General features: G+C 45.3%; 1 protein-coding gene across 4 annotated transcripts in view; it reads right to left on the minus strand.

Moving 5' to 3' along the window:
- The window catches only part of Abhd6 (abhydrolase domain containing 6, acylglycerol lipase), a 47,534-nt gene that overhangs the window by 22,575 nt on the left and 3,407 nt on the right, over positions 1–21,552 (minus strand). For 3 of the 4 annotated variants that reach the window (NM_001007680.1, XM_006251767.5, XM_063274201.1), the window contains exon 2: positions 4,811–4,954. In NM_001007680.1, the coding sequence (NP_001007681.1) occupies positions 4,811–4,929 (119 nt within the window). In that variant the 5' untranslated portion in view covers positions 4,930–4,954. Of the gene's footprint in view, positions 1–4,810; positions 4,955–21,552 lie in introns of those variants that run through there. The other variant, XM_063274199.1, reaches the window with a different exon arrangement.

The raw sequence follows: 21,552 nt of genomic DNA on the forward strand, positions 1-21,552 counted from the left end.
TCTCACTGATTTTGCTAGAATAGTGGCCAGCAGCCCCAGGGATTCTCTCATCTATGCTTCTCCAACACTAGGAATACAGATGTATGCTGCTTTACCCAGATTTCCTCATGGGTGCTGGAGATTGGAACTCAGGTCCTATTCTCATGTGGTAAGTACTATACCAACTGAACCATTTTCCCACCCCCAAACTTCCCTAATTATCTACAGATTCTCCCAGACTTCCTGTCTACAAAATCCTGTCATCTGCAAACAGGATTTATATCTTTATTTTTTCCAGTGACTTTTTTTAATTAAGATTTATTTATTTTATATGAGTACACGTAGCTGTCTTCAGATACACCAGAAGAGGGCATCTGATCCCATTACAGATGATTGTGAGTCACCATGTGGTTGCTGGGAATAGAACTCATGACCTCTGGAAGGGCAGTCAGTGCTCTTAACCACTGAGCCATCTCTCCAGCCCCTATATCTTTATTTTTAATTCTCATTCTTTTTTATATTTTATTTATATAACTAGATGATTTGGTATGGTCGCTAACCTCAATTTCATGACCAAGCTTCTACAGGACACTTAGAAAATCTCGGTCTTTTCCACGGTGATTCTAGTCTTGTTATTTCCACTCTGCAGTGGAAACCAGAAACAGGGTCCACTACACAGCATGGCCATGGTGCCATAGCTGTGCCTCTGCTGATTCATGGGGGAACATTTGGCACTTCTGCAGAAGCCCATGACAGTGTCAAGAGGGGTTGGCCATGCTCCAGGAATACTCAGATCCAGAGAGAACTGCCAAGAAGACTAGCTATGGCCTACAGCGGTCTCTGGTCCTTGAGCAGGGCAGATCCTAGAGGGAGTCAGGATGCCCAATGATCAAGCTCTTCTGCGCAAACAGCAGGGCAGCCGGGATGTGTGTGCCACAAGGCGACCTCTAGCATCTGTTGTTCCTATTTGTATGACATAATTGAAAAGTCACCTGAGTGCCCAGCCAGGTTGGCAACTCCACTGGTGATCATGACAGGCAGCCAAGCAGACAAAAGGTCTTTGAAACAGCGTGATTAGGGAGTGTCAGGGATGTGTGGGAAAGCTGTTGGTTCTATGACAGCACTGTGCAAATGCTACTTGCAGTGAGGAGATTAGGAGAAAACAGGCTGTGCTTTTCAGCACAGCAGAGGAAGCTACTCGCAGGGCTTCTGACTGCTCTCTGGGACAGCATCAGAAGCTGTTACTAAAATCTCAATCCCTCATGTCACCATGCCATCTGGTGTGATCCGAAAAGTATTCCAGGATTTTCATCCTCTTCAACTAGCCGAGTCTTCTTTTTGGCCTAGAGGTCTGAGTTCATACAATAACGAGCACTGTGTCTGTTGCTGGCCACTGCTAGAGCTGGGTGTCAGGCACAGTCAGGCTTTAAGATACCATTCAGTGATATTGACCAACAACAAAGGGCTAAAGGCTCTGTTCAGTGGGTCTCTGGCTTTTGGTGGTATCATTTGCTGATTAAAGTGAACTGTTTGCTCTGCACTGTTAGGAAAGAAGAGCCAAATATGGGAACAACCTGTGTTCAACAACAGCCGAGGAATAACCAAAATGTGGCAGAATCACACTATCCTTGTTTTTTTTTTTGTTTTGTTTTGTTTTTTTTGTTTTTTTGTTTTTTTTGCTTGCTTCAATAATGAAAAACCTTAAGATTGGGTACTTTGTAAAGGAAAAAGGTTTATTCAGGTTAATGGTTCTAGAGCAGTGTTTCTCTACCTGGGGGTGGATGACACAAGGGTTGCATATCAGATATCCTGCATATCAGATACATTATGGTTCATAATAGTAGGCCAAAGTACACTGTTATGAAGTAGCAACAGAAATAATTTTATGGTTGGGGTCACCATACCACGAGGAACTATATTAAAGGGTTGCAGCATTAGGAAGGTTAAGAATCGATGTTCTAGAAACTGGGAAGTCCCAGCCATGGTGTGACTTCTGTTTGGCTTTTGGTCAAGTTTTTCTGCTGCTTCAACTCATGACAGGAAGCCAAAGGGCAAGTGGCCACACACGAAAAAACAAAGAATAAGATGCTGCCTTGACTTACAACAACCAATACCCAGGTCACAGGTATAGCAGAATAGCATTGATTTCTCTAAATGATTTAATGACCTCTTACAGGTCCCTTTAATACTGTTCTATTGGGGTTGAACCTTCAACAAGGTTTGGGAAGGGCAAACCCTCTTAAAACGAGGCGGGTACAATGAAAAGTCACTCTACCATAATAACAAAACAAGTATTGACACCCAAGACAGTGTACATGGAACTTGGTGGGACAAGCCTGTAATCCCAGCATTGGGAAGGCTGAGGCAGGAGGATCACACATTTACTTAGTGTGAACTTTGAGGAGATGGAAAAGATCTAGAACGACATAGTAGTCATGATAGTACAAAACTGCAAATACAATATAACCACTCAACTGTATACACTTTCATGCAGCCATATCCATGTTATAGTCCACATGTACAAACTGCATTCTTTGCCTCAAGCTCATTTGTTTAACAACGATGGAATCTGCGTGTGGAGGAACCTGGCCTTGGCAGGGTCGTGAACTGGAGACACGGCTCTGACCTCTCTATGTCCAGGACCACCCAGGAGTCTTGGCGATGCAGCAAGGACAGTGGCATTCAGGCAGCTAGAGGTCTAATTTGTCAATGCAGAGGTGGGTCATAGGTGACCAACCCAAGGGGTGACAGCTTCACCCACACAGAAAAGACAAAGAATGAAAGATCACAAACCATTTTGTCCTATTTGCTACTTACCAAGGCTTGGAGCCTGGGCAGCCGGTGGAAAATTCCATGAGCCAGTGAAACAAAAGGGAGCCAAAAAGGAGGGCAAACAGAGGGCATCTGCCTCCTGGCCCCCTTCTCCACATGAAAGGTTCCCTCTAACTGCCCAGATACATCTCCTGGGGCTTATCTACAGTATGGAGAAGAACCCGATCTATTTCATATTCATTTCATCATGAAGCAGGAAAAGGTTGACTTTATTTCACAAATGGACAGTGTCACAGAAAAATCAAGGAAGCCTAGCACTGTCTTTTCAAGGCTAATTTTTTAAGACCTAGGAATACAGGTCAGTGCTAGAGGCCCTGAACACATGCACAGGCCCTGGGTTCAATCCTTCGATAGGCAACAATAACTAGGCTAGAATTTAGTATGACTACTTAAGGTAATTGTAGTGAGAATTCTGGAATTTTGGTTTCTTTAAAAAGCACAGAAATGTTGTAAGAACATGCTCTAGCTTTAATCCCAGGTGTGGAGAAATGGGGCTGTTTCAGATTGTTCACAGCAGCTATGATTTGCCTCATGCTCTAGCATGGTGTTGCCAGCTGCAGATAGTTTCTGCAATCGTGTGACCTTTAGAATTCTGGGAATTTTTCAGAGGATATATAAATGCTAGAACCTTAATAGGTAGGATTGGTGGTTATTTAGGGGGTGGTAGTTGTGGTTTGTTAGCAGTTGTGCTCAAAGAAGAAAAGGGGATGAAACTGGAAAAGGGGTGGGAAAAGAAGAATCCACAAAGTAGTAAGGCTAGCTACAGGTAACTTTATTTTTCCTTTTTTTCATTAGTTTTCATGGCAAGTTTTTCATGTCTCAGTAGAGGCATCTATATCACTTTTCAAATACATAGATTTAAAAGCCAGGTGTGGTGACTCATTCCTGTAACCCCAGCACTGGGGCAGCAGAAACGAAGAGGGTCCTGAGTTCAAAATCACGGTCAGCCACACAGGGAGTTCTAGACCAGCTGGGGCTACAATGAGACACCATCTCGAAACAGCAGCAACAGAACTCACAATTCCCCAAACTGTCCTCTGACCTCCACAAAAAATAAAAGTTTCCAAAAGATCTCCCCAAGAATAATAAATGAATAATTTTAAAACAGCCCAAACATAGATTTAAGCTCTTAATGCTAAAGAAGATATGGAAGAAAAGTACAGAGACTATGTAGAACAGGCTGAAATGAGGGTGGTGAGAATGGCGGGCATTCAGAAGTTGTATTTGCCCTTGCACCACAATAATTAACAATTCTAGAGCAAGTCTGGGTGTGCTAGAACATTCCCGTGACCCCAGGATTTGGGAGGTCAAGGAGGGAGATCAGGACTCCTCTTCACAGTGAGGCAAGCCCCAGCTATGAGATCTCATCTCCGAATAACTGTAGTGGAGTACGCCTTCAATCCCAGCTCTTCCAAGGCAGACGCATGCAGATCTCTGTGAGATCCAGGCCAGCCTGTTCTACACAGATTTCTAGGCTAACCACACCTACATACTAAGACCCTGTGCCAAAACGCAAACAAGAGAGTAAAACACCTAACAGTTCCAGAGTAAATTTCGAGAACAGTCTGTCATACATGCTCCTGCCACCGAGGCTTCCCAGTGCTTCTGATTCATATCTCAGTGACATCACAGCAGCCTTTCTCAGAGCTTTGGGAGTCTGTGTGACCCTCAAGGCAAACATGCTATCGGAAACTTGAAATAGTCTATCTGCTTTGAAGCGGCTGCCAGTTCAAGAACGTATTCAAAACTCAGAAGAGAAGCTGGAAGAAGGCTTAGTGGTTAGCAGCACTCATTGCTGTCTCAAAGGACTATGAACATGGCAGCTCATAAGTAGCTATAATTCTAATATCAGGGCACCCAAAACCCTTTTCTGGCTTCTGTGGGTGCCAGGCACAGACATAGTCAAAAGCAAACACCCATACACACAACAATGGTCAGGACAGACTGGGGATGACAATATTGTGACACTTTACAAACCTCCATCATCCAGCTGACTTACCAATAATAGATTCTTATCAGCGCCGAGGGCCAAAGGAGGAAAGAAGCTACGAAGGCCAGGATCGGAATGGCCAGGGTCCCACCCGCAATCACAAACATGTTAACCACATCGAGATCCATCCTGCTCCTTGAGGCCTGTCGACACCTGCAGAGGATGAAGAGAGGGCGAGAGTATTGAAACCACCCCAGGGGAAAAGAGGAAGAATCGGAAAGGAAAGGATCCTGAGTCAGGAGACAGGTGCCTGGAAAACAAACCGTAGTGGGGAGTTACGACCGGGCAGACTTGGGAGGACCTTTCAAACAGTGAAAATCAACATTGCAGGGCACACCGCAGGATGACTGGAGCAATCCAAGCACCCAGTGGGTACCAGAAAATAGTGGCACACATACAGTGCTACTGTTCTTGACATTCAACAAAATAGCTGTGGACAATGCAAGCTGTCGTGCCCCGGAGAAGCCTGCTCAGGCTTGGAGGTGTGTGTGTGTGTGTGTGTGTGTGTGTGTGTAGGGGAGAGGGATCAGGCTTTGAGGTGTGTGGGGGGATGTTGGGGGATGGGGAGGGATGGTGGCAGCGGGGCGCTGTACAGACTGGTATCCACTACTCACTTCTAAAAGTTCAGGAGAGGGGCTGGGGATTTAGCTCAGTGGTAGAGCGCTTACCTAGGAAGCGCAAGGCCCTGGGTTCGGTCCCCAGCTCCAAAAAAAAGAACCAAAAAAAAAAAAAAAAAGTTCAGGAGAAAGTAACGTATATAAAATGATAACTATGATGTATTATCCCTTCAAGTTTTCTATAGATCTGAAATCTATTCTTACTGATTAATTGATTGGGACAGGTCTCACTATGTAACCTAGACTGGCTTGAAACTCATTATGTAACCCTGGCAGGCCTGGCAGGGTTGGAGAGATGTCTCAGTGGTTAGGGGCAGTTGCTGACTTGGGCTCTCGGTACCCACAATGGAGCTTACAACCGCCTATAACTCTGGTTCCTGAGGACCTGACGCCTCCTTCTACCTTCCTCAGGCATCAGGTGGGGACTTGTGCACATACATACATGCGGGCAAAACACCCATGTACTTAAAATTTAAAAACATAACCAAATGAAAGAGGAGTTATAGGCATCACACAGGTGAAGCACTGTAGCAGAGCGGACATAACCCTGGTCTGCTCATGGGACTGTCTTCTGAGCTGCTTAGTCACCAGAAGCAGTTTTCCCAGCATGCTTTAGTCACTGGCCTGCTGAACAGGAATGTATATACCTTCTTAGTGTCTGGAATAGCACAAGGCAAACACAAAGTACGAACAGACTGAAGAAAAGCAAGGTTACCAGATGGGATTAATCCTGTGTAACATGTTTTAGGGAAGGAAAATCATTCCCTAGGATGCTACAAAAGACTGAAACTTCCCCAGGAAATAAGTAATTACAAACCCCCTTGGAGGTCCAGGGGCTGGGGAGAGAGGTGTAGCTCAGAGCAGATGTGTATAAATCTGCGGGCTGCAGGTTGTGGGTCTCACGGGAACTGATGGAAACTAGAGCTTAGCTTTAGATAAGTCTTCCAGATCACAGGATGTCCTTAGAACGTGCCAAGAACCACTGTGATTCAGACTCCCGAGCTGGGAGGTTAATTACACAAAGTCCCTTCAGTCTAGAAATAAGAACATTTAATGCCCAAGGTCATGTTCATCACAAGTTCTGACACTGGAGATGGTAGGCAAACAGAAAGAAAAAAACTTTTCCTCTGCCGGTGTCTGCTGGAGATATCACGCTGTTGAGAGAAATTCTACCAGGACCAACCTTCGGAGAAGGAACTCTTGTGTGGCCAGGATCAACTTAACAAGGTTTGGGCTTCCCCAGAGAATCCGTACACCCTCCCGAAGACAAGGTCAAACAAAGCCAGGCCCTAACTGAATAAACTATGCTTCCTGACTGCCATATTCCCTAGTGGTTCTCAACCTGGGGTCGCAACCCTTTTATGGTCAAATGACCCTTTCACAGGGGTCACGTAACAGATACCTTGCATATCTGATGCTTATTTTATAACTCCTCACAGTAGCAGGATTACAGTTATGAAGTATCAACAAAATTATTTTATGTTTGGGGTCATCACATGAGGAACTGTGTTAAAGGGTCAAAGCATTAGGAAGGTTGAGAACCACTGATTTAGACAAAGAACAGACGGTATTTCCCATCTCCGCAATATCGTTTACCTACAGAGGATGGCTAGATTTCCTTTGGGAGGTGGCTCCCCTATCCTGCTAGGACTTTTTAAAAGACTTCCTTGGGCCTGGGGGTACACTAAAGACAGAAAAGACAAAACCTCGAGCACAGAGACTACCAATGACCAAAAAATGAAAACACATCAAGGTGTTACCTGGAACTTTCCAGACTACGGCCCCATATGTAGGACAGTGCTTGGTGGTTTAAGCCAGGCTTCAGTAGCACACAGCTTTGGGTAATGCTAATGCTTACTAAGCAACTTACCTCCATAGTCAAATCCTGTCAAGGCCAGAGAACAGCTCTGAGGGATCTCTGTGCCTGGGAACTCCTAGTATTTAGTTAGCCAGTAACATTGTTTCCAGCATTTATTTTAACAGTGTATATGTACCTGTCTTTGTTTTTTAACTGACATTTTGTTATATGCATTGGTGTTTTACCTATATGGATGTATATGTGAGGGCATCAGACCTTGGAGTTACAGACAGTTGTGAGCTGCCATGTGGGCACTGGGAATTGAACCTGGGTCTTCGGGCAAAGCAGCTAGTGACCGAACTGCTGAGCTATTTCTCCAGTCTGCCTATCATTTATCTTAATAGTGTGTGTGTGTGTGTGTGTGTGTGTGTGTGTGTGTAGCATGTAATTGTGTCATGAGGCAGAGGCATGCTACAAAATACATTCAGAGATCAGAGAACAATTTATAGAAGTCTGTTTTCTCCATTGTGTGGGTTCAAGAGTTCAAATTTCCATAATCACATGTGGCAGTAAGGGCCCGAACCATTCCTTGGGTCTTAATGATACTTTTAAATTATCCTAGGTACATATCTTAATTTTAAGAATAAATTTAAGAAAAAAATAGTAATTTAATCCCCGATGCAGGGAGAAAACAAAGGAAAATGCTAACTAGGTAGTGTGTGGCTCTGAGGTCGTGGTGTGTGAGTTGCTGGATAGCAGGGCACAGTCACAAGATGGAGGAGCACTGGACACCAGGCCATTCCAGCCCCCAGCTCTTCTACACATCTGCTCTGAGACCCCCACCCTCCTCACCTTGTCTACCCTTCCCTAATCTGATTAACATTTCTAGAGTTAATCAAAGGCAATCAAAGAATAGGATCTAACTATTCCTATAAATCCCCCATAAATCTCATGTCCTTGTACAGTTCCTCAGAAGCACTTAAGTGGCACCTGACAGGCCCCTGATCCCAATAATGTTTGCTGGTCTTTTCACTAATCTATGGTATAAAGTAGGGCCCCAGCAGGGAGAAGGGAGGTAACCATGCTCAGTGCACAGGACAGGAGGTGGTCATGGCTCTGCCTCAATATAAGCCTTTTTGGTTTTCCTTGAATTTCAATGTAATCAGCTAATTGGGGATTTATTCTCTGTACAAACCAAAAAAAAAAAAAAAAAAAAAAAAAAGCAAAATAGAGGGGGAGGAAAGGAAGAAGAGTTGGCCACTCTTGTCATCAGCAGGGAGAGTCACACAGTGCCATACCCCAGAACAGAGTCCACACTCAGCCTCCGCTGCCACAAGTTAACACACAAGCTCTGTGTTCAGGGCCTTTATCATTATAAACAAGAGTGGGGAGGAACTAGATAGAGGTCTGACAGGAGATCCAGCAGACAATAGATCCAGATAAACCCTGCATAAGAGAAGTCAAGTGTAGTCTGCGATTAGAAATCAGGCATATCATTTCAGAACTGTCTAATGTCCCCGACTTTGAATGCCAAGGATCTTGAGCAATGACAGACCTCAGGGTTTAAAGCAGTACGTAAGAGTAAACAGAAAATAGAAACACTTTCACTGACTCCTGCCTTCCAGACATGTCCAACCTGCCCCACGAGTCCCAGGATATTCTCGGCTACAGCCCACACATTTGTAGTAAAAGTGTCATTGTCAGAGTAACACTGTCAGAGGCTGGATACCCTGACATCCACCTGGAGTCCATCAAATCTGACAAACGAAAGTCTTGGTCTGTCTATAAAAGACAATGTCTTTCTACAACAAAAGACAGTAATTGTGGCCAGTTATGGTAACGAGCGTAGTCACAGAGCTAAAAGAACAGTCTCCATGCAGTCTCACTCTCCTGTGCCAACCCCATGCCCTGATTAGCATCTCTCTTCCCACGCTCTCTCCCATACCACGATGAGACGGGAAGCAAGCCTATCGTGGGGCCTGGGTGGTAAGCAGCGTGCCTCCAATTCTCACTCGACCCTGAGCACCTTCCTACTTCACATCTCTGCTCTCCCACCTGGTGCTTTCCGGAGCACACACGCACTGGGCATCGATTACTGGGCATCTTCCCAGTTCAGCGACCTCACAAGATACCCACTAAACTTCCACAGAACCGTTTCCATGCATGCTAACAACCTTTGCAATCTCGTTCATTCCTTATTCCTGCTGGCGTGTTTTTAAAACTACTCAGTGCTGCTGTATCTCTCTAGTTAGGCAATGTGGAAATTCTCTCCATAAAGTTTACCACTAGAAAAATACCAGGACAGCCAGGGCTACAGAGAAACCCTGTCTCAAAAAGCAGGGGGTTAGGGGAACCTGTTATTTTTATTCTGTGTATATGGGTGTTTTGCCTGCATGTACGCCTATGTACCACGTGGATGCAGTGTTCGGTAAGGCCAGAAGAGGGCGGTTGATCCCCTGGAGCTGGAATTAGAGACGATCATGAGCCACTATGAGAGTGCTGGGAACTGAACCCTGGTCTTCTGCAAGGGCAATTAAGTAAGTGCTCTTAAGTGCTGAGCCATCTCTCTAGCCCTAAAAAATACAGATTTTAGCTAGACCTCATGGCACAGATCTGTAATCCCAGCTCCTTGGGAAGCAAGGCTAGAGGGTCATTTGTTGAAGGACTTCCTAAACTAAACACTAAGTTCCAGACCAGCCTGGGTAACTTAGCAAGATCTTCTCTCAAAATAAACTTGATGGTTTTTGGTTTTTAGGAGCTGGGGACATGGCTCAGTGGTGAAACAGGTTCAAGTCCCACTGTAGGGAGAATGTTCAGTTAAAACACTATAAAGAAAAGAATATAGGAAGAGAAAAATACTACGTTCTTAAAATCTGAGTGCGGAGTCCGCACTGGTCAATAATGTTGCATCTCCACAGGCTCCTGAACTAATTTCTGAAAAGAGAAACTGATTCTTAAATGTATCCCTGAAGAGCTATAGCTCAGACAGCCTTGGGTTGCTCTCTTTCCTCACAGCCATTCTCTACCACTCTCTCTCACAGGAAATTATAAGTATCAACATACTTGACAGGATTTCCTTCTAGATTTTTCTAATGCCTGTCTGACTTAGTCCCATGACACTAAGCTATGCCTCTGATATAACTCTTCCTGTTTCTCCTGACTTGACAGTTTCTGCTGACAGTCCCCCCAGCCAGCCAGCCTCCTCAGTGCCAACATTCCTTCTAATCTTCATGTTTGTTTAACACATCAGAAACATAATGGTGAAATGATACTAGCACTCAGGTCAACCTGTTTGAGTCTATGGAAATCTGCCATCTAAGTTTAAATAACTTCTGGGGATATAGTTCTATGGCAAAGTGCTTGTTTAACATGCATGAATTCCTAGGTTCAATGTTCAGTAACACAGATTTAAGTAATTTACTAATTTAGTAGAATCCAAATTTCACTTCTCAATTACAATAACTGTCTATCAAGCACTCAATAGCCATAAGATATTAGGTATTTATTAGGTAGATAAGCATACCCACAGGAACACACAGCATTGGGAGTCACACCCACACAGGAATACACAGCATTGGGAGTCACACCCACACAGGAACACACAGCATTGGGAGTCACACCCACACAGGAACACACAGCATTGGGAGTCACACCCACACAGGAACACACAGCATTGGGAATCACACCCACACAGAAACATACAGCATTGGCAGTCACACCCACACAGGAACACACAGCATTGGCAGTCACACCCACACAGGAGCACACAGCATTGGGAGTCACACTGGGAAGGCCCCTAACAAGTAACTGAATAGGCCAGTTTGGTTCAGTATTTAGTGGGGATATTGACAGGAAGAGCAATCCACATCAAATACAGAATTGTCCAAGTCAGACTTGCTCCCTGGGTTGTAGCATGGAGTCATCCCCTCCTTCTCCTGATGCTGTTAGGACACATCGGGCACTCTTCCAACATCAGCTCCTGGAAGACTCATCTCAGTTCATGGCAAGGATCCAGCTGTGCAGTCTGAGTTTAACACCTACCAGATAAAACTTTAAGCCACCCCATACGGTCCTAACTCAACCTCCCACTATCAACTCACCCCATGTCTGCTTATACCCCAACAAACCAGCTTCCTGACTCTTACCTGCCCCCACGGCCTCCTGCTCTGTCCCCCGTGATCCTGTTCTCCTAGCTAACAGATAAACAACTCCCTTCCTCTAGGGCGGGTTCCAATGACACATTCCCCAATAGAACACTGTGGCCTTGCCTTCTAGACACACTTTCTATCAGAGATCCCAGGCGGTCTTTGCGGTATCCTGGAGTTTAGACTGTATCCAGGAGTTCTGAACACCATTCCCCCAAGTACTTAGTCACTAAGCACAGGCGGCTCGCAGAGTTGGACAGGAGCTCAGAGGGCCCAGCCTTGAGAAGGCCACTCCTGTTTTAGATACTCTAATATACTAAAAATTCACACTTACTATCCAAGGAGTAGATTCCCAACGTTGCTGGCTTTGGCGGGAGCTGAAAATGAGGTTCTGTGATCGCGGGAATTAAAAAAAAACAAAGCACTAAACCATCATAGGGAATATAATACGTTTGGGTGTGCTGGCAGCCAGCCGGATCTGGCTGCGGCAGAACAGAGAGCTCTCTCAATACCCAGGAAATATGCCTATCCTGTGGCTTTATAGCTCACCTCTGGTTCAGGCCACCTCCCCAACTAGGTAAAGTGCAGAGGGCAGGGCATCTAGATAACTGCTTGAGCCTGGAAGGGCTAAAAGGGTCTAAGGTGAAAGCGGTGATAGGTCAGGCACGCGGATTGACCACCACCAGCATGGAGAGGCACGGATGGGAACAGGAAGGGTGTAGCACCGAGCTTAATGAATAACCTCACATAAGGACCTAGAGTTGTCCTTCCTTATTTAAACTAGGGCTCATCTAAATGCTACCTTCCAAAAGGAATGAAAGAGAGAGAACCATGGGTGAAGGAGGCAATCCTGGTAGTGGACTAGCCAGTGAACAGAGGTCTAAAAGCTCACAAGTAAGGCTTAGAGGAACAGAAGGGGGCAGCCACAAGCTCCAAAGTGTGAGGAGAGGGGAGGGGAAGTTAGGCCACAGGACCCAGAAGCACACCAGACAAGTTAACATTAAACATGAGAAACAAACCAGGAAACATCTAGGAAAAAAAAAAAATCACAATAATTCTGAAAGTGTCTCCCATGGAGTAGGCCATTCTAAGACACACACACCTACAGAGGCCATAACGAAACACGTTAAAATAATCTATCGGTATTACGAGAGTAGTAGGTTGACGCACGAAATCATCTTTTAACGTCCACTTGCAGAGAACCCATAAACAAGGTCAAAAGTTGCCAAGAGGCATCTTGCAGCAGGCACCCTCCTTAGAGCAGGAAAAGCCCCTGCAGGCCTAGAACCACTAGGAAAGTAAGTGACCTGGAGAACTCCCTGGAAGGAAAGAGAAACAGCTCTTAAACCCCTGAAAAGATGCTAGCCTCATTGATAATAAGACACAGGTAAACTAAGTCCTTGGGTTCAGGCTCTCACCTGTCAGCAGCAAACACTCACTCAGTAAAAATGCACCCTAGACCATGTGGTGAGGCTGTGTAGACAGACACGGATGCTCTCAAACCCTGTACCAGCTTACACACCCATCAACAAAATCCATGGGATGGCAACTTGTCAAAACCTGTGGCAACGTAAAAATGTGCCTTCCCTCGACCTAACAACACCCCTTTTCTTTTAGGCACTCACCCTTATTTTCTATCTATCTATCTATCTATCTATCTATCTATCTATCGATCGATCGATCGATCTATCTATCTATCTATCTATCTATCTAATCTGTCTATCTATCTATCTAATCTGTCTATCTATCTATCTAATATTTGTACAAAGTAATTTATTACAATATATTATAATGCAAGACAGGAAGGAACCAAAATGTCCACTTACATGGGTTCTAGTAAGTAAGCGTTGGCATAGCTTTAAATTTTTTTAAGATTATATAGAGCTATTAAATAAATACAAGTTAAAATTATTGGATATTAAAATAAAGGGGACTACAACCAGGCATCGTGGCCCACGCCTTTGATCCCAGTGCTTGGGAGACAAGGCAGGCAGATCTCTGTTAGAAGCCAGCCTGGTCTATTCTATGCAATGATTTCCAAGATAGCGTGGTTCGTTCTCTCTCTCTCTCTCTCTCTCTCTCTCTCTCTCTCTCTCTCTCTCTCAGAATTACATTTATCTGGGGCTGGAGAAATGCTCAGTGTTTAATAGCACTGGCTGTTTTGCAGAGGACCTGGGTTCAGTTCCCAGCACCCATGCAGAGGCTGAAACTGTAACTCGAGTTCCACTGGATCAGATCCCCTCTGCTGTCCCCCACAGGTGGCAGGTACACACATGAGTCACACACATACATGCCAGCAAAACTCTCATACACATAAACATAAATACATTTTAAAATAATGAAGCAGTTTCATTTGTCCAAACAGGTAACGGACAATAAGGTATACAGTTAATTTAAAAAAGAAAGGAAGGAAGGAAGAAAGAAAAGTAGAACAGTCAGACTTGTTGATACACATCTGTAATTCCATCACTCAAAAAGCCAAAGTAGGAAGATGTGGGAGGTCAAGTAGACTGAGCTGTATAGGTAGACAGGCAGGCAGGCAGGCAGGCAGGCAGTAGGTAAAATAAGACTCGTGCATCAAAAGACGATGAGAAAGAACACAAACAATACGCTTTTCATGTCTACACAATGGTTCTGAGATAATGGCCGGCCCTGGGAAGGGAAACCGGGTGAGGAAGAAGTGGAGGAAAGAGAGATTTCTAATGGGCACTCACTTATGCTTCCTGAACTGGCACCATGCACCTGCATACAAATTTCCCCCCATTCCCTCACAAATACAATATAACCTCCTCAAATGCAAGGAGCTCTCCTGAACTGTCTACTTCAGAAGCTACTACATAGATGTGACTATTTCGATTTACGTTAATTAGAATTAAAACTTAAGGGCCGGGGAGATGGCTCAGGCAGTAAAGTGCATGGAACACAGGTATGGATCCAACCTGAGTTTGGATCTCTCTTACCTACAGGAAGGAATGGGAGCACACCCTTGCAAACGTAGTGTAGGGAAGCAGGTAGAAGGGAGAAAGACCCCTGACACTGACCTCATCTCATCTACACACACACACAGACACACACACACACACACACACACACACACACAGACATACACACACATGCACACACACACATGCACACACATAGACACACACAGACACACACACATGCACACATACACACACATAGACACACAGAGACACACACATAGACATACACACACATGCACACACACACATGCACACACACAGACACACACACATAGACATACACACATAGACACACACACACATAGACATACACACACATGCACACACACACATGCACACACACACATGCACACACATAGACACACACACAGACACACACACATGCACACACACACATGCACACACACATGCACACATACACACACACATAGACACACACAGACACACAACACACAAATATTAAAAATTGGTCCCTTGGCTGCATTAGCCATGCATCACGCACAGGAGCCACGTGTGGCTTGTGACTAACATGCTGGATGGTGAAAATACAGACTATTCTCATTATCATTAAACGAGAGAGGGAGAGAGGGAGAGGGAGACAGGAAAAGGGAGACAGGGAGAGGGGGAGGGGGGAGGGGGGAGGGAGAGGGAGAGGAAGAGAGAGCAAATAAATATGAGTAAAGAAATACACATTCAAGTACTGTTAAGATGAAAATCCATCTCCATTCAGAGGCACATAACCTGAAGGCCCACATTAAGGTAAGGCAATACTCAGTCCTGTGAGGCAGGGTCCCGACCTGTGTGACAGTGCAGGGGTTAAGTACACACCCATAAGAACTTCAGTCTTTAAGGTTCAAGTTCCAGTGTCTAAGATAGACACTGGTAAGGACTTTCCACCCTGCATCCACACAGCCTGGGTTAAACTATAATTTCCTGTCTCTTTTGTGGTTAGAAAAGGGCTAAGGAAAGGGTTCATAAAACCCTTGCAACTGGAGATTCTCGTCCAAGAACCAGTGGAGATAAGGCTGTTCCCTGATTCTGCTACCCTAGTGACATCGTGGACAAGATAGCTCAGCTCGCTGGGCTATGTCCATGGGCAGAAGACCAGAAAGAACAAGAACGTCTTGCCACCCGGCAACCCTGAGCTGCAACAGGCCGAGGCAGGACTAGGTAAGACACATTAACCAGGAACTCAGCTGGATGAAGGAGTCTTGTGCAAAACTCTGTCGAAGAAGCAAGGGCCAGCGTATGAGAAACATCACACTCTTAAGCCAAGAAGTAAGTTGTGATGGTCTAAGATCACTATCTCCTTGAAATCATGTTTAAAAACTCTGTCGAAGAAGCAAGGGCCAGCGTATGAGAAACATCACACTCTTAAGCCAAGAAGTAAGTTGTGATGGTCTAAGATCACTATCTCCTTGAAATCATGTTTAAAATAAGACACCACTGGAACCCAAACCAGTCTCTCCATCTGTTTAAAACAGAAACCCTAAGCCACTTAACCAGCTCCTCATGTGGTCCCTCAGACCCTGGAGCACACAACAAGCTTTCATCCTCCCTCAAGGTCAAGTGCCAGAGAAAGCCTCGAGTCAGCAAGGATTTTCTATGGAGCTAAAGGGGAATCAAAATAGCCCCACGTGTGCTATAGTAGAGACCTGGAATGGAAACTGAGCACCCGCAAACACTCTCCTGTGGTCCAAGCCTGCTCTCAAAGAACCGGGAGTTTAAAGGGGTTTATCTTTGGCAAAGGGGATATGGCTAGTCAACAGTAGTTCTGACTACAGGAACAAAGCCAGCTTCACATAGAAAAGGGCAATGTCAAAATAAAGTGTCAAGGTTTGGGGCAGAAAGCCTAAACCGGGAACTTGGTGAGCTCTCCACCCTCTTTCTAGCCAAAATCTCCTCCCCAGGAGTCTTAGCAACCTAAAACCAATGAATACCAGGCTGGTGCGGGCCTGGAACCCCATAGCATTTAGAAGGCTGAAGCAGGAAATTCACGTTCAAGGTCAGCCTGAGCTTCAAAAAGAGATTCTTGTTAAGAAAGAAAGGGAGGGAGGGAGGGAGGGAGGAAGAGAGGGAAGGAAGGGAAGGAAGGGAAGGAAGGAAGGAAGGAAGCTGGTAGGCAGGCAGGAAAGGGAGGGAGAGAGGGAGGGAGGGGGGAGGGGGGGAGGGAGTGAGAGAGAGAGAGAGAGAATAAAGAAGGAAAGAGAAAAAAGGATGAGAAAAAAAAGACAGAAGAAAGGAAGGAAGCAAAAAGTTAAGAAAAAGGGGGGGCTGGGGATTTAGCTCAGTGGTAGAGCGCTTACCTAGGAAGCGCAAGGCCCTGGGTTCGGTCCCCAGCTCCGAAAAAAAAAGAACCAAAAAAAAAAAAAAAAAAAAAAGTTAAGAAAAAGGGAAGGAAAGAGTAAAAAAAGAAAGACAGACAGACACAAGATAAAATCACACTCAAAATTTCACAGTTAGTGGATAGCACTGGAAAAATACTACATTAAGAACCAGGATCAAGAAGGCAGTATCAAAGACCTCACAGTCTTTCTCACATACAGATCCTAGCTTCTAGGCCTTGTCTATGTGTATTCAGTAAGGGATATGTGTGGGGATGTTATGAAACCACAGAGGTCAAAGAGGAAAGGGCAGGAGGTACAGAAACAAAGCGCATGTGATACAAAGGTGGGAAGAAAACTCTGTAGGTGAAAGAGCACAACCCTGAGGGAGATAAGGAAGAGAAAGGGAGATTAATCTAAACAAAGGATGTTCTCAACCACCAAAGAAACTTGTTACTTTGTACGCCGATTAAAAATATCAAAATGCAGTGAACAGGGATTTGCCACTGGGAACCCATGCACTCTTACATAGTAAACTTAATCTTTTTGCATAAATAAGGGGGCTAGGTTGTACACAGCTCAGCACACACAAAGTTCTGGGTTCCATCTCCTGTCCTCTATAAAGTGGGCATGGCCATTCCCACATGGAATCACAGCCAGGAAGGTAGAAAACACAAGGTCATCTTCAGCAACATTGTAAGTTTGAGGCCAGCTTGGGATACTTGAGACCCTGTCTCAAACAAACACACAAATGGAGTAACAAACACTAAGTTTGTATCTTAATTACAACACTGTGCTAATTCCTAGGACAAAGAATAAAGTTCCTTATACTGTTAGCGGCATGAAGGGCCTACCCATTTTACATCTGGTTACCATAGTGATGATAATGAGGCTCTCCCCACCCCCACACCCCACCCCCCCCCCGCCCTGGCCACAAAATACCACATAGTTTTACTTCTCAAGGGTCCTTCAATCCTCTAATTTCCCAGTCTCTGTCCCCTGAAGGGGTGCTTACCCCTTCTCTTTAACTGCTGATACATCTTAAAACTCAGACCTTGCCTATCTCAGCACATCAGTCAGGAGGCTCTCAAACATGCCCTGACTTCAGGAAATCCTGCCTCTCTCTGTTAAGAGTAGTGATTTTACAGTCTCCCACCTGTGCGACATTTACAGATAGCTACGGCCGGGTAGACACAGAAGAACAAATCACAGAGCTTGCCCAGCCCCCAGGGTAGACACCCACAGGAGGATTGACAGACTGGAAGCTAACACTGCATGGTTGTGAATCCATTCATGAGGAGTTTCTTGTTTTATGAGAACTTTTAGCGCCCATCTCCAAGCTGGACCCTTTGGGGGACTAAGATATGAGACCAACTAATGTCCTAGTCCTCTGGAGGCCGTCTGCACTGGCTTTCTCTTTTTCTGCACAGACACCGCTCTATACCTGCAGGTCAGGTTACACACCTCGTCTCCTTTACAGCTCCTTCTGGGAGAGCAAAGTTAGGACCTCAGCTAGGGATTCCTCGGCACCCCCAGATCATCTCGCTCATTTTCCCTCCCCGAGAGCTTTTAAATGAGCCATATCATACCTTTTATTTGTCACGAGCACTTAAGACCCACTGTGCCTTGCCCTTGGTGGGCACCTAGTAAATTCCAAACACTATGCTAAAAAGTCAAAATACAACCACTTCTCAGACCAAGAAGAAAAAGCTGCTGTGGCCACCAGACGGTCTCTTGTGGAGGAGTTAGGAGTCCCTAGGGTTGCCCAGTTAGTGTCAACTTCCTGTCAGAACAGTCTGCTAGAGGGTGCAGGTCAGTGGGACAGGTGAGACCCACAGGGTCACACCGATTTCTTCTCCTCTGCTCCTTGGTTCACAAGGGCCTTCAGCACCAGGTACGAGACTACCAGGAGCTTGCTTGAAGCCTGCCAACCCTCAGGAGTCATTTTCTCTACCACTAACCACCTGCCCAGTATCGCTTTCCTAGACTAGTCTATAAGCGTTGGACACAGCGGTTCCTTCCGCGTGTCTAGGGCTTGGGCACACGGTCCTTCTGGCCCTTTAAACCGTGGCTCATCTCTACGTCATGTCTGTGAGCATCGCACTCTGTCTGCTTCCCCAACAGCCAGGTTTGCACTTCATAACCTGGGTTCAAATCTCTGCCTTGAATTTTGAATTTAACATCACAGAACCTTACTGTGGAGGTGACATGACGCAAAAGGTCCAGAGAGGTAACTGGCAGATATTAGAGGCCTCCTCTGCACAGCAGGAAAGATCGGCCTACTGTCCCAGTACTCAGGCAGCCCTGCCATACACCACACCTTTACCTCAGCCGCGTGCCACCCGACTGTGCAGATGCTTGGGCTATAAGGAGAGGGTCTGTGCTGCCATTCTCACTCAGGGGTTAGCATCCTTACTGTCCAGTCCTCAAGTGTGTAAAACCTGGACTCTACATGGCAAGGAAAACTTTCTAGACCAAAGCTTCTGGAAAACTCTCTGGCAAAGGCTACTGCTACTCTAGGTAATCACTTAACAAGAGGAGGACCCCAGCCTGCAGCAGTTAGGAACCTCAGCTTACCCCTTTCAGCACTGTCCCCTCCCCTGCAGTACCAGAGAACCAGTCAACACAGTCCATTCAGCCAGAGGAGCAACAACTCCCAGACCCACGTGGGTCCTGACAGCCTCCTGCTCTTCTTTGAACAGACAACCACGCCCAAGGTCAAGAAGCACTTTCGGGTCATGAAAAGCAGGTCCATGTCACGTTTCCACAGCAAGTGACAATGGGTACCAGATGAGCAATGTTGGCGGTCCTGCCTTCAACATCCCTGGTCTTCACCTATCCATGTCACTCACAAACTATGATAAGCAGAAAGGTCTCAGAACAAAACAAAATTGACATCTCCTGAGAGACGAATTTATCCTGGCTGTGCCTTCTGCCCATCTTATCACCATAGAAACTCAGTAAGTAATTTGGAATCAGGCACAGGAGTTACCCAGAAATGATGTCTTCCATTGTCAAGGGTTCTAAATTTACAGTTTGCAGACTCTTAAAGCCTGGCTCCAAATCAGAATCTCCCTCAGAGTCAGCTGGCAACGGAGGAGATCCTTGGCACAGAACTGTTTTTAAAACCCTTGCTGGTTGGTTAGTTGGTTCTCTCATATAACTCAAGCTGGCCTGGAGCTTGCTATGTGTAGCAAAGGATGACTTTGAACTGCTCATCCTCCCTGCCTTCACCACCAGAGTTTCACACAAACACTTTAGCAAGTGAACCCCATCTCCTGCCCAAGCAGGATATATGGGTCACAGAGCATCTGCCCCCAGGCTGGGTAGTCTAAATATTCAGAAACTTACAGAAGCTAGGCAAGAACTTGACCACTGATTTACACTGGAGTCCAGCCCACATGTGGCTCTAAGTGTACACAAAATTTAACAGAGGAAAAAGCCACGGGCAGAGCCAAACAAGTGTAAGAAGATTTTTGATGCTCCTACCTCACAGTGATGTAACCTCTGTGCATTCCGTTTCTTGGTGCTTAGACAATTTAGCAAGAGAACTTAAGGCCACCAACAGGCAGCTTTCTTAAGGTCTCACTGAGTTATACAGTGTTGCCATTTGGAACTTTCCATGAAGGCTTGCCTCACACAGCTGCTGGCCATATTTGAAACATGAAGAACTGAGTCATGGTTTAAATTTAATTCAAAATCATTTTTAAAATAACATCATGTGGCTAATTGTTATTATTCTTAAAAACCCAGAAAGTGGGGTTGGGGATTAAGCTCAGTTGTAGAGTGCTTGCCTAGCAAGCACAAGGCCCTGGGTTCGGTCCTCAGCTCCAAAAAAAACCCAGAAAGTGTTTCTGTCCCGACAGGGTCACAAAAATAAAGTTCTACTATGGCCTCTTACAGGTCCTAGAGCGGCGAAATGTATAACAATGTATATCTTAAAGTACCCAAATTCAACATCTTGTCAATTTGTATTCCAACTAAATGCAATTTCAGAGAAATTAAAAAGTAGCACATTTTCCACCGGCCTTGCAGTACGAGCCTGTAATCCTAGCTGCAACAGAGTTGCAACTAGAACAGGAGATTCACCAAGGCCAGGCCTGCCAGCACAGGAAACATTCAAGGTCAGTTTCAGCCAGCCAGCCAGCATCTCAAAATTAAAAAGAAAAGCTGATGGTGGTGGTAGTGTGGTACACCTGTGTGTGTGTGTGTGTGTGTGTGTGGTGTGTGTGTGTGTGTATGTGTGTATGTGTGTGTGTGGTGTGTGTGTATGTATGTGTGATGTGTGTATGTGTATGTGTGTGTGTGGTGTGTGTGTGTGTGTGTGTGTGTGTGTGTGTGTGTGTATGCACATGCTCGTGTTGGTAAGATCATTCAGTTGGGAAGTGCCTGACACTGAACTCTGACAACCTGAGCTCAATCCCTGGGACCCATAAAATGGAAGAAAGGAACCAATTCTTCCTGTGTGTGCCACGAGGTACATATCAGATATGCACAAATACACACATAATTAACTTTTAAATTAACTTTCAATTTTTTAAAAAGGGTGGGCATGTACACTCAATAATAGAGTACTTGCCTAACATGTGCAAGGCCCTAGTTTGAGCACCCACACCCCTACACCCTGGGGAGAAAATACAATTTGCAGAACTTGCTTCTCAGCATATTGCAAACACTTAGTTTTAAAGGTGACATCTCCCGCCCTTTTTTTTGAACTCACAGCACAATAACTGATCTAGTCACCAAAACATCTAAGAAATGGTATAGAAGATTCTCTCAGCTGCTCAGTCCCCCTCCCCCAAACCCAAAAAATGATCCTTGCTTCTAACTTCTTCCCCCAAGACAGACCTGTGCCTTTCTAACTTCTTCCCCCAAGACAGACC

Source organism: Rattus norvegicus, chromosome 15 (assembly GCF_036323735.1).
Source record: "Rattus norvegicus strain BN/NHsdMcwi chromosome 15, GRCr8, whole genome shotgun sequence".
Taxonomy (NCBI): domain Eukaryota; kingdom Metazoa; phylum Chordata; class Mammalia; order Rodentia; family Muridae; genus Rattus; species Rattus norvegicus.